This window comes from Urocampus carinirostris, chromosome 13, assembly GCF_059441175.1.
Source record: "Urocampus carinirostris isolate Australia breed hairy pipefish chromosome 13, RoL_Ucar_1.0, whole genome shotgun sequence".
NCBI classification, from domain to species: domain Eukaryota; kingdom Metazoa; phylum Chordata; class Actinopteri; order Syngnathiformes; family Syngnathidae; genus Urocampus; species Urocampus carinirostris.
Genome location: NC_142361.1, coordinates 39,375,268 through 39,389,684, shown reverse-complemented (window position 1 = coordinate 39,389,684; position 14,417 = coordinate 39,375,268). Strand labels below are relative to the sequence as shown.

The 14,417-nt window shown below is 40.9% G+C and overlaps 1 protein-coding gene across 4 annotated transcripts in view; it reads right to left on the bottom strand.

Moving 5' to 3' along the window:
• cfap46 (cilia and flagella associated protein 46) overlaps positions 1 to 14,417 on the bottom strand; it is a 135,772-nt gene that overhangs the window by 32,917 nt on the left and 88,438 nt on the right. For all 4 annotated transcript variants that reach the window (XR_015852520.1, XM_088351619.1, XM_088351620.1 and 1 more), the window contains 4 exons: positions 14,157 to 14,279; positions 10,110 to 10,292; positions 6,951 to 7,124; positions 5,227 to 5,324 (listed from right to left, as the gene is read on the bottom strand). Coding sequence is in view for 3 of the 4 variants with exons in the window: in XM_088351619.1 (XP_088207745.1) it covers positions 5,227 to 5,324; positions 6,951 to 7,124; positions 10,110 to 10,292; positions 14,157 to 14,279 (578 nt within the window). In the remaining variant the exon portion in view is untranslated. The remainder of the gene's footprint in view (positions 1 to 5,226; positions 5,325 to 6,950; positions 7,125 to 10,109; positions 10,293 to 14,156; positions 14,280 to 14,417) is intronic.

Below are 14,417 nucleotides of genomic sequence, written 5' to 3'. Positions count from 1 at the left end.
TCACCTTACCTATAAGGGAGAACCCAGACACCCTGTGGAGGAAACTCATTTCAGCCACTTGTATCCAGGATCCTGTTCCTGACCATAGGTGAGGGTGGGAACCTAGATCGTCCGGTAAATCGAGATCTTTGCCTCCCTCTTCACCAGGACGGACCGGTACAGGGTCCGAATGGTGGCAGACGCTACACCGACCCGTCTGTCGATCTCCCGTTCCATCCTACCCTCACTCGTGAACAAGACCCCAAGATACTTCAGCTCCTCCACTTGGGGGAAGATCTCTTCCCCAACTTTGAGGGAGCGTGCTGAGAATTTTCTGTATAATGATAATTATTTCTTGTCACGAAGCGGGTCGGGAAACAGGAAGTTGGAACTCATTTGCATAGACGATCTTCCACAGAAAGAAAAGTTGTCCAACACACAAAAGGACCAAAAACAAAACAAAGCAGGCTCAAATGCAGGCAAAACTACAGACGAGGCATTTGACGGGATGAAACAGAACTTGCAGGAATCTCTCAGAATGTTACACCGAAGTGCAACAAAGTCCAACAAGCACAACAAGAAATAAACTGGTATCAACAAGTTTTCAACAAGGGTAAACAACGATCTGGCCAAGGGCAGTTCCAAAAGGCAGGTTTAAGTACCCTGAGTAATCAGGAAAATGCAGGTCAGCCGGTGTCAAGGGACGGGGCCAGCTGGGCGCCATGACAACCGTGCAGGACACGACATATCTTACATTTTCAAGCTTGCGATTGTTGAACGAAGACTAGAAAACAGCCAGTAAAAACAGCGAGTACAACAAAAAATAAATTGCAGAAATCGGTAGCATTACCAGGTATCAGTAGTTCCCAGTAAAAATAAAATATACCGTAATTTCCCAAACGTTCAGCCCTGCGGCTTATTCAGTGAAGCGGCCAATTTATGTCATTTTTCTAACGGCCGCCAGCGACGCTCGAGTTCAAAAGCTAAGATTTGAACCAGTGAAATATATAAGCCGAGGAAGACTGCAACTTCTTAGCTTGTGTACAAATTGTCTATATGACAAAGTTTCTTTCCGATATTGAGGAAGACGACTTTGAAGGCATCAGTTATAAGGAGACAGATGAGGATGGTTTACCGTGATTTCTACAAGCACGGTATGTTTTTTTTAACAGACCCGCTTACTGTGTTGCGAGCGTGTTCCTAGTAGCGCGTTGCTACCTTTCACAGGCTCGGTTTGGGATGAAAGTTATATTATTATTATTAAAGCTTTGAAAACTCTCTCGGTGTACCGTCTTTCTTTGTAAATATGTGTAACCATGTATAACATGTATTTGACACTGTATATTTTTGTAATGTATTTATTTGAGACGCTTATTCTGATATGTTTCGCAAATTAAAAAAGAGGGGCGGAGCAAACGCGGGCTGACGGGAAGTGGGGTAAAGGTGAGTGACACCTGTTTGTTTTCACGGCTGACAATAGTGGATATATATTTTTCCCACCCTTACTTACCTTTGGAAATATACATTTTTTTTCCCTTGTATTACTTTCAACGGGACCCGGACTCTGCAGGTCTGCATCAAACGTTAAGTACCGGTATAATTTTCCGTATATTTTGCCGACTGTGATTTTTTAGACTTTGCACTTTAGTCGGGTTTGGGTGGATTTTGTAATTGTGTTACATGTTTTAATGTGGGCGCATGCAGCTTATATACAGGTGCGGCTTGTGTAAGTACAAAAGCGGTTATCCTCTTAAAATGTGGTGGGTGCGGCTTATAATCAGGTGCACTCTAGAGTCCGGAATTTACGGTAATAAATAATAGGGTAAATTGATTGCAGGAAAACAAAAACAAAACACAAGAATGTGATCTTGCCTTCTGGTTTCTTTGGACCTTATTTATTCACTTCTTTTGTTTTTGCTTAGGCAAACAAATGTGGAAACTGGTCTAAAAGGAAATCCCTCGGGATGGAAGATAAATTACAGCACAGTTCATTTTGCATGATTCGGGAAGAATTATGCAAATATAATGGCGCAGCATTTGCGGACTGATTAATCAAACCTGCCTTAAAATAGCAAACCTTAGAGGTTGGGGCCAACTGGGAACACTTATGTAAAAATACCAGAAACAGTTGCTAAATATCTCCTATTTGGTCACAATGTCGTTTTTGAGCTCCACATTATGGCTAATTTGGAGATAATGACAAGAAGGAGGCTGTCACGGTTGCCATGGCTCTCCCTCATCCTTTGTCAGTCCGTCAACAGACCTCTGCACCTGGTTGTGACTCAGTCCTGTTTCCTGTTGGTATTTCCTGTTCTTGTTTATTTTTGTCCTGTTTGGTATTTATCTCCAGGTTCGTTCCAGTCTAGTTAGTCCTGTTTGATTTCGATCTCCAGTGTCTGGTATCGTTTCCATCATTGTCGTCCTGCTTGTTATCGGACTCCAGTCTCCAGTCCCTGATATCAATCCTGTCTGTCCATTTAAAAGCATTTAAGCTGCGTCTTGATGGCAGACACTCGTAACACTACTTATAGAGTTCGTAATATTTTTTTTTGACCTGATTGTTTTTTGTCACGGTTGCCATGGCGCCCAATAGGCCCCGCCCGTGTGCGCTCGTTGACAGATTGGCTTCCCTTCTATTTAAGTTCAGTGCTCTCACTCTCCCTTTGTCAGTCCATCGACGAACCTCTGCACCCGCAAGACATGGGTTTTGACTCTGTCCGGGTTCCTGCTTGTGTTTCCTGTCCGGTATTGTTCCCGTCTATTTTGTCCTGTTTAATTTTGATCTCTAGTGTTTGATATCAATCCTGTCTGTCCCGTTCTGTCCGGTATCAACCCCATCTGTCCGATATCTACTCGTGCCATTGATATCGATCTCATCGGCCTCTGGCTTCCTGTCATTCGTCGCCAGACGGCTGCCTTACATCTTCCACCTAACAATCGCCGAATCACTGTATATATATATATACATATATATATATATATACATATGAAAAAAATAGGCCAGCATGGCAGCGCGGTGGTTAGCGCGCGTGCGTCACAGTTCTGAGGTCATGGGTTCAAATCCAGCTACCAACCTTCCTGTGCGGAGTTTGCATGTTCTCCCCGTGCTTGCTTGGGGGGGGGCAGTCCGTTTGGGTTAACGTGCATGACTAACCCATTTCCCATAAAAAAAAAGCTTGTGTGAGAAACGTCACGCATTTGGGTTCTCCTCCAGTTCCTGGTTCTTGACACATGACCACGGATAAAAATCCTTTATTTCAACTGTGCTTTATCTGGGTTAGTTTACATTTAATAGTGATTTATAAAAGCAGTTAGAAATGCAATGCTACACAGTATGATTCACTCACACTTGGAAGTGGTTTAGCAATAACTAGAACAAAACTTAGCTTTTTTTTTAGGGGCCTTTGCTGATTTACTAAAACTAGTTCTAAGATGGCGGCACACATGGACGCAGCGGCTCACAGTTCTTCAGCTAATTTTGTTTCTATTACCGTTCTGTGGTCTATTTTGCTATGAATGATCTATATTTCATGTTTGTTATTTGTTATTGCAACATCCGTTGCAGCCTGGTCATCCTGGAGGGGGGATGACCTCATATCTCAAGGTTTCTTCATTTTCCTCATGTTGAGGTTTTAGAGTTTTTCCTTGCCCTCATGTAGGTTTTAGATCAGGGGACATAATAGTCTGTGGATTGCAATAGTCTGATCAGTGCAGCCCATTGAGACTCTTTGTGATTAAGGGCGTCACAAATAAACATGACTTGACTATTCTGTTGTTCAAGTCATCTACCAAATTTATCAGGGTGAAACTCTGCAGGAACTCAATGAATAAAACTTGGTAAAAAAAAAAAGAAAAGAATAAAAAAATACAAATTAAGTATAAATACGTCTTCAGAAGGGTTGTTTCTGAGTGCCCCAACAAAAAAACAATACTTGTTTTTGTTTGTTTAACTTAAAGAAAAAAAAAACTATTCCATAGGCTATGGCACTGCTTATCATTAAGTATCAAGCCTTTGTGAATGATTTCAGTATGATAAATCGCGAATAGATCGAAGGAAGTTATTATTATCTAAAAGAAACAGGATTTCTATTTTGGTAGGATTACATTTCATGGATTCTTTAACTAATTAATACATAGATTAAAAAAAACTGATACATTGATAAAAATAAAACAGCAAATAAACCAAAAAATATATAAACAAAAACAAATATAAACAAAAATAGGCCAGCATGGCAGCGCGGTGGTTAGCGCGCGTGCGTCACAGTTCTGAGGTCATGGGTTCAAATCCAGCTACCAACCTTCCTGTGCGGAGTTTGCATGTTCTCCCCGTGCTTGCGTGGGGGGGGCAGTCCGGTTTCCTCCCACATTCTAAACATATGCTTGTCAGGTTAATTTGCCGGTCCCTAGGTGTGAATGAGCAAGCGAATTGTCTGTCCCCGTGTGCCCAGCGACTGGCTGGTAACCAGTTCAGGGTGTCCCCTGCCCACTGCCCGGAGATGGCTGGGATTGGCTCCAGCACCCCCGTGACCCTAATGAGGATAAGCGGTGCAGATAATGGATAGATGGATGGATGGATGGCCGGTCCAAATTGTCCCTTGGTGTGAATGAGCGATCGAATTGTCTGTCCCTGTGTGCCCTGCGACTGGCCGGCCACCAATTCAGGGTGTCCCCTGCCCACTGCCCGGAGATAGCTGGGATGGGCTCCAGCACCCCCGCGACCCTATTGAGGATAAGCGGTGCAGATCATGGATGGATAAACAAAAATAAAAAAGATACATAAATATATAAAATTTAACTAAAAACAAATAACCAAAACAAATAAAAAATCAATACATTTGCTTCACTGATCGTATGGATAGATTTCAGAGATGAGATTTTGTTCAGATGAGAGTGACAAAATAACATCTTTGGTCTTTGTGAATTATTAAAATCTCAATTTCACGACACTTACTCCGCAGAGGGTCAAATGCCTTCTATTTACGGTACACAATGTGTGTTCAGCACTAGGGTTAAAGGTCTATAATCAAAGGAGAGTTGATGGTTGATTGTCTCGCGTGCATTTCATTCCTCTGGGAACTCTAAAAGCTCATTTAATCAGTTCGCCACTGATACTTGTCTAACTAGAGCAAGTAGAAAGACATAATTCGACATAATTCCTGCTGTGAGCTAATCTGTTAAGAAGAATCAGATGGTGCTCTTGTTATCGATAGCATTAACCTAGTAACTGAAAAATAAATTGGTCATTACCCGTCCTTAGAGTGTTGCAGTATAACTATCTTCAGGTCCGATGAAAGTTCCGCCAAAAGGTTGAGGTGGTTGGGGTTGATGGTTAGTTTGGAAAATGCCTACAAAAAAAGATGAATTTTTACAATATGCAACATCAAATGGTATCATTTCAAAACTAATTGTGTACACGCTCTGCTTTCATTGATATTTCTGGGACTAAAGTACCGTAATTCTTGGACTACCAAGCGCACCTGATTAAAAGCCGTGTTTTCATATTTAGCTAGGAATTTACGGTAATCCCTATACATTCATTTCAGAGACCAAAGGAACATTGGGATAGTACCATAATACCGTAAATCCCGGACTACCAAGCGCATCTGATTAAAAACCGTGTTTTCATATTTAGCTAAAAGATTACGGTAATCCTTATAGATTCATTTCGGGGACCAAAGGAACATTGGGATAGGACCAAAATACCGTAAATCCCGGACTACCAAGCGCACCTGATTAAAAGCCGTGTTTTCAAATTTAGCTAGAAGTTTACGGTAATCCCTATACATTCATTTCAGAGACCGAAGGAACATTGGGATAGTACCATAATACCGTAAATCCCGGACTACCAAGCGCACCTGATTAAAAGCCGTGTTTTCATATTTAGCTAGAAGATTACGGTAATCCTTATAGATTCATTTCGGGGACCAAAGGAACATTGGGATAGGACCAAAGTACCGTAATTCTTGGACTACCAAGCGCACCTGATTAAAAGCCGCATTTTCACATTTAGCTAGAATTTTACGGTAATCCCTATACATTCATTTCGGGGACCAAAGGAACATTGGGATAGTACCATAATACCGTAAATCCCGGACTACCAAGCGCACCTGATTAAAAGCCGTGTTTTCATATTTAGCTAGAAATTTACGGTAATCCTTATAGATCCATTTCGGGGACCAAAGGAACATTGGGATAGGACGAAACGACCGTAAATCCCGGACTACCAAGCGCACCTGATTAAAAGCCGCATTTTCACATTTAGCTAGAATTTTATGGTAATCCCTATACATTCATTTCAAGGACCAAAGGAACATTGGGATAGGACCAAAATACCGTAAATCCCGGACTACCAAGCGCACCTGATTAAAAGCTGTGTTTTCAAATTTAGCTAGAATTTTACGGTAATCCCTATACATTCATTTCAGAGACCAAAGGAACATTGGGATAGGACCAAAATATTGTAAATCCTGGACTACCAAGCGCACCTGATTAAAAGCCGCGTTTTCAAATTTAGCTAGAAGTTTACGGTAATCCCTGTACATTCATTTCGGGGACCAAAAGAACATTGGGATAGGACCAAAGTATCGTAAATCCTGGACTCTCAAGCGCACCTGATTAAAAGCCGCGTTTTAAAATTTAGCTAGAAGTTTACGGTAATCCCTCCACATTCATTTCGGGGACAAAAGGAACATTGGGATAGGACCAAAGTACTGTAAATCCCGGACTACCAAGCGCAATACAATTAAAAGGCAAGGACGAAATAGACTTTTTCAGAGTGTCTAGTAGACTGTAACAGGCAGTCTATAGTCATCTCTCGTTGCAAGTAAGTCATACTTAAGTCTCTGTGTCTTCTTTGAGTGCAGGTTTTTATTACAAGTGTTGGGGTTAACCTAAAATTTTTAACCTTAAGGGGACGTTTACTTATCGTGACAGAACCCATTCATCATGTGACGGGGTCCGGGACCTGGTACCTTGGAAATGCTGTTCAGGGAGTGTCTCACTCCTTCCAAGACTTTAGTGGGTCGGCCCTCTTGAGAGACCAAGAGTTTCCTGTAGAGGTTGAGTAGAGCCGAGAGCTGAGAAACGCTGGTGTCGTCACACGCTAGACTTAGAACGTCCGCCATGACATCAACAGTACAAGCACTCTGAGGATTGCAAGACACGACGGGTTATGGCATTATTCTGTTGAACATGGTGCATTACTGCGCTACTCTGCTACTTATTAAATGCAGAGCATGAATTGCGATTTTCTACTTGCTAAATACTCATGCATTAGTCACGTTGTCACATACCACGATCTGCCAGCAACATTTTTGTTTGATCTCGTTTTGTAAATTGTTCCGAAGCTTGACTCCACACACAGACATACTTTTCCTGGTGGTTCTCAGAAAGGTGGGGATTTTTATATTTTCCTACAAAGTGATGGCGGCACCTTCTCGAGCACAGTCATATATTAAGTCAAGTCAGATTTATTTGTATAGCCCTTAAACACAAAGAGTCTCAAAGAGCTGCACAAACCACAAATTATTGCAAACCACAGACTATTATGACACCATCCCCTGATCTAAAACCTACATGAGGGCAAGGAAAAACTCCAAAACTTTAGCATGAGGAAAGTCAAGTCAAGTCAAGTCATATTTATTTGTATACCCCTTTGTACATGATTCAATTGTTTGTTTGTTTGTAAATGATTCAAATTGAATCTTTTCTTCCGGCGCCGTCACGAATGGCAGCCACTCCAGCAGCTCCCGTGTTATTTTCGATTGTTCTCGATTGTTCTCAGCTCAGGGATGCTGCTGGAAATGTGAATTTCCCTTCGGGGATGAACAAAGTATCTATCTATCTATCTATCTATCTATCTATCTATCTAATCACAAAGAGTCTCAAAGGGCTGCCCAAACCATAGATTATTGCAAACCACAGACTATTATTACACCATCCCCTGATCTAAAACCTACATGAGGGCAAGGAAAAACTCCAAAACTTTAGCATGAGGAAAGTCAAGTCAAGTCATATTTATTTGTATACCCCTTAATCACAAAGAGTCTCAAAGGGCTGCCCAAACCATAGATTATTGCAAACCACAGACTATTATGAATGTGAATTTCCCTTCGGGGATGAATAAAGTATCTATCTATCTATCTATCTATCTATCTATCTATCTATCTATCTATCTATCTATCTATCTATCTATCTACCATCCCCCGATGTTAAACCTACATGAGGGCAAGGAAAAACTCCAAAACTTGATGACAATGTTAAAAACTAAACATTGCATTTCAAATGTTTATCTACAAGTATGTCAAAGTGTTTCCAAAAGTGGCCGCTTGGAGATAACCAGTTTACAGCCCTAAAAATACCTTTGCAACCGTGTATTTTACTTTGGCCAATTTTTTAGAAATTGTGAAAGAGTTATAAACGTTTGACTTCTCTTTCCAGAAGTCAATCATTGATAATTCACACTTAGTATTTTACACAGTTGTTGTCGTCGTTGTGGATTATTGTGAATATAACGAGACCATGTTTGTAAAAAATTGTTTCACGAGTGGGATATTACAGCACTTTTGAGTGCGTTGTATCGGCTATATAGCATACGTGTCAACCTGTACGTTTTTGCCGTACAAAGTAAGTTTATTTTGCAATTTAAGACGTGTATGCCGCACAAGAAAATCCGTACAGAAAAACGCAAATTTGTCAATTATGGGTACCATCCGGTATACACCTTCACTATTACGAAACGGCAAATCAATCAAGTCAAACGAGTTCGCCGCGGTAGCCTCTATCTCGGTATCGAGAGTACAAGGATCCTGAATTTCTCTTCATGGAGATATTCTTTCAAATGAATATACTTGAATTTGAGGCGAATTTACAACTTTAAAATAAAATACTGAAATCAGGGGGTCATCTTATGTTTGCATATTTGGTTGTGTGTAATAAATGGTAGGCAGACCGTGGGGGCGGGGTTTATACAAAAATACATGGGGAAAACTTTTTTTCTTTTATTTTATTTTTTCCAATACACCATGGTGAGAGAAAAGTACCCAGAAATAGAGATTTTTGACTGGTTTGAAGCCGAGAAACAAAATTGATATGGAGTAAGATCCGAAAGTTCTTACAGTGGAACCTAGGTTCTCGACCATAATCCGTTCCAGAACCCTGTTCGAAAACCGATTTGTTCGATCACCGAAATCATTTTTCCCATTAAAAATAATGTAAATCGTTTTAATCCGTTCCAACACCCTGAATGTTTACCATGAATGTTTAACGTGAACATGAAGCTAACCCAGGCTAATCGTACGTTCGCGTTAGCGTAATCTTCTGTACGAAAGATGATGCTAACATGAACGTGTAAAAATTTAAAAAAATCAGGTCGTTTACAAGTCATTTAGCACCACAAGTGGCTAGCGCTTCATTGGAAAGGGGGCTCCGTTCTAACACCCTGAATTTTGGGCTCAGTTCCAACACCCTGAATGTTTACCTCGAATCATAAAGCTAACCCAGGCTAATCGTACGTTCGTGTTAGCGTAATCTTCCGTACTAAAGATTACGCTAACACGAACGTGTAAAAAAAAAAAAAAAAGAAAGAAAAGAATTCTGAATAGGATTTCATACCTTTGTGGTGGTCAGCAGAAGGCGCATGCTGTATTCCCTAGCAAGATCGGAAACTCGCACACCTCTTTCATATTTAGCTATTATGTCTTTGTTAAAGGCAATAGTTGTAATGAACAACTTTTCTTTTTTCACCTGTCCTGCTTGCACCGACCTTCTTCGGAGGCATAGTTAGGGGCTAAAACACTCCGTTCACAGATATTAAAAGCGAAAGCAAAAAGAGGCAAGTGCGCATGTGATAACAGTTGGTCACAAGGGGTGGGGGCGATCTACACCCGTACGCCGCTCAGCATCGCACCCTAGCGTACACACTCACGCATTACCGGCGTTCGAACTCCGAAATTTTTGACCGAACAGCGAAGCAAGAATTTCTCGAAATTTTTGATCGAACGCCGATTTGTTCGAACTGAGAGGCGTTCGAAAACCGAGGTTCCACTGTAGTACACATTCAGATGAATCGGTCAATTTTCTCATTCAAATAATTTGTGGACCCCTAAATCTGATAGATTGAAGAACCTCACCTGAAACAAAGCGAGATATTGGCAAGCCAATTCGTGGTCCGACTGGCCGAGACATTCCAGCATGTTGAGAGAAGCGTCGCTCAGGATGGAAGCTGATAAATTGTGCTGAAGACACAAACTCACAGCTTGGGAGAGCACGTTCTTGGCTTCGGCCAAAAGCAGCTCGACTTTCCGCTTTTTGGGCTACGTGGCGAAAAGAGAAAAGAGATTCGAACTGTGATTCGGGACATCTGCATGTCTTACAGGAGACCCCCGAGATAGGGTGTCCCACCTTACAGGGTTTTCACTTTTCAATGTGGAATGGGGTTTCTTTTCGGACCCTCGTTATGGCATTTTGCCCGTCACATAAAAACAAATGATTTTATGTGCCTAAGCAGTGTCTGAAATAACATCTTTTAAGTCGGGCGGACAACTTACAAAACGTCTCCGTGTGCCACACCAAGTCAGTGTGCCACACCAAGATTATTATATATATATATATATACCAGCTCAGTAGCCTAGATGGTAGTGTGCCCGCTTTGAGACTGGGAGGTCGCTGGTTCACGCCTCGACCGAGACATACCTAATTGGTATAATGGCGGCGCCCTCTGGCTGCGGCTGCATCGACCCGCTACAACGGGTCAGGTGTATCGACATTTCGTTCTGTGTACATCGTTACAAAGAATGACAATACAACGGAAATTATTATTATTATTATTATATATATATATACCGCAGCCATATGCCCCTAGTGGGAGGTGGCTAGAGTCATTTTTGACTCTTTTGGGAAGATTGATTTAGAGGAGGGGATTCCCAGCCCCTTCGCTCAACCCAACTGAGGTTTGGGAGTCATTAGGTGACCAAACCCTCCAATTCCAACCCCTAATGCTGAACGCCAAGCAGGGAGGCCACGGGTACCAATGTTTAAGTCTTAGGTATGACTCGGCCGAGCCTTGAACCACCGCCTCCCAGTCTCGGGGCGGGCGCTGTACCCCCAAGGCCACCAAGCTGATTAATGATGCGCATAATTTGTCATTTTACACCAGTCCGAATACACAACATGGATATACATTGAAATTGTATAACTGACCAATTTATCCTCCACTATTCTTGATCATCAACAAACTAAAAAATGAATGTGAGCAACATGTGGAAAGGCCTGTAGACATCCATGACTTCAACTTTTCTTCATCAACAATGAACTACAATCAAAATCAAGTGATATGGACAGCTACCATACCATTCATCAATAAAAACAAAACTTGAAAGACACACACACACACACCTTTAATATATTCCCCATCAGTAAATGGTTTTCCTTGCTTTGCCATGCAGTGAGCAATGTGATAGCTTGCTTCAATGGTGGCGATTCTAGCAGTGACAAATGTTTTCAGGGTCTCCGTTTGTTTACCGTACCTGGACACAACACGTTTTAATGTCTCTACCTTTCCAGACTCGTCCTTGAATTCGTGTTCATATTTCGTCCTCTTTTTTTCTGGCTGTTTTCTAAATTATTCCTTCTTTTTCTCTTCCTTTTCTTTTTTTCTCAGCTTTTCACTCCTTTTTCATTATGGTATTTTTTTCTTTTTTTTTCTATTCCCCCTTTCTTTAAGTCATTTTGTGCATAATTTTATGTAATATTTGGTCATATAGGGATGAAAGAAGCAAAAACAACCTGAAGAGCCGTTTAGGACCCGAAAGAGCCGGTTCCTTTTAGAGAGCCGAGCTGAAGAAGCCGATTTGAAAAACTGCGCTGGATAGATTTTCTTGTGCGCTGAGAATGTGTGGCCAGTGCACGATTGCGCACGTGCGCAGTTTAGAGGGAACATTGCGCGCAACTGAAAATGTCTAAATTTCACCTAAAAATGCTCATAAAAAAAAAAAAAAAAATCATTATCATTTTGCCGTGCGCTCGCGTGCAGGGTTGAGTAGGGTTACTTTAACTTGATTACTTTCAATGACTTTTGGATTACTCCAATACCAAATATGCTAATAAAAGACAAAAGAAACTAAATATGACTAAAATTACAAAATTTTGTGCAGGCTTGGGGAGTAACGGAATACAGGGAACGGCAAAAGGATGTCGGCAAGCTGTTTGGATTGATTTTCATTTTCTTTCTGTCGCATTTGATGCTAGTTTTGCCGGAGATCAAAGAGATCAAAGCCAGGAGAGAAAACTTACCACGTGTTGTGAGTCATCATTTTATTCCTATTTAGTTTCTTTTGTCTTTCATTAGCATATTTGGTATTGGAGTCATCCAAAAGTCATTTAAAGTAATTTAGTTAAAGTAACCCTACCCAACCCTGAAAATTACTTCAATGATAAAAAATGAAATGTTTTGTTTCTTATTGTATCATTACAGGGTTGGGTACGGTTCAGATTCAGATTCAGATTCAGATCTACTTTATTGTCATTCTAGTAAACGTGTATACAGAACGAAATGTCGATACATCTGACCCGCACAGTTTCCTTGAATGTACAGATATAAGTAAAAGTTGTATTGTATTATGGCTACGTATAGTATTTTACCATAGTGCCGATAGTGCAAGAGGAGTAGCTAACCAGATGTGCAAAATGGGCATTCAGGTTAACAAGTCAGGTAAACAGTAACATTAACACTGTAACAATAACGCTGTAAGTACAATAGTGCAGAGAGCAAATGTGCAAGGAGTGGCAAGCTATAAAGAACTGTCAGTAGTGCAAAAAGTCAGATTAGCAGCCTTTTAGATTTAGATTTACTTTATTTAACTTGATTACTTTCAATTACTTTTGGATGACTCCAATACCAAATATCTGATCTGAGCGCTTTTCAAGTCAATGACTTCCCAAAGCGCTTTACAATGTGCTCCACATTTCCCAATAGCGGCATTGCAGCCATGTAAGGCGCTAACCTGCTTATTGGGGGTGTTAGGGGTTCAGTGTCTTACCCAAGGACACTTCGACATGTATGATAATACAAGACAAAATAAACTAAATATGAATAAAATGACTCAATTTTGTGCAGGCTTGGGGAGTAACGGAATACATGGAACGGCAAAAATGATGTTGGCAAGCTGTTTCGGATTTATTTTCATTTTGTTTCTGTCGCATTTGATGTTAGTTTTGCCGGAGATCAAAGAGATCAAAGCCAGGAGAGAAAACTTACCACGTGTTGTGAGTCATCATTTGATTCAGATTTAGTTTATTTTGTCTTTTATTAGCATATTTGGTAGTGGAGTCATCCAAAAGTAATTGGAAGTAATCCAGTTAAAGTAACCCTACCCAACCCTGGTTTCTGTCACATTTTATGATAGTTTTGCCGGAGATCAAAGAGATCAAAGCCAGGAGAGAAACCTTACCACGTGTTGTGAGTTATCATTTTACTATTTAGTTTCTTTTGTCTTTTATTAGCATATTTGGTATTGGAGTCATCCAAAAGTCATTGAAAGTAATCTAGTTAAAGTAACCCTACCGAACCCTGGTTTTGCCGGAGATCAAAGCCAGGAGAGAAAGCTTACCACGTTTTGTGAGTCATCATTTGATTCCTATTGAGTTTATTTTGTCTTTTATTAGCATATTTGGTATTGGAGTCATCCAAAAGTCATTGAAAGTAATCTAGTTAAAGTAACCCTATCCAACCCTGCCCGTGTGCCATAGGTTGCCGGCCCCTGGTCCATCGTCTCAGGCACACACGGCTGTTGGCGGTAGAAAAGGTATTGTTCACCCAGGAGACTCAAGATATATAATGCATCTACAGGAACGGCCTCTTCCCCCCGAGTACTCTGACCTTAGTGGAGTCACTGACCTGATTGAAGCTCACAGCTTCCTCTTTATTAGTGATTAAAGTAAAATACCTGAAGAAACCACATTTTACATTTTCAATTCCCCTTAAAAATCACAATGACCTCATGCTATTTTTAGAACCGGTCTGCAGGCTAGCCAAGGGCAATGTCACGATATGTATATTATAGAAAAAAATCTCCATTTATTTCAAGTGTGCAACAGAGGCTGAAGGGCAGGGCTGAAGAGATGTTATAGAGAATAGATCATTCTGCACGAGAACAGGTCAGGAGGTTTTTGTACTGTACCTGCACATCAATGCTTTTTCCAGAAGTCATCTTGGAATCTTTACTGCTTATGGAGCTTTCCTTCTCTTTGGAAGAAGAATAATCTTCATCTGTAAGCGTGGTACTGAAGGCACCTGTTCCATCCTGTTGTGGAGAAGGATTTTCTGTGACGTTTGATGATTTGATCAAAATTATGAAATGATAATAATGCCAAAGCCTTCTTCCCATATCAACAAATACAGTGGGACCTCGGTTATTGCGGTTAATGGTGACCATTTTTTT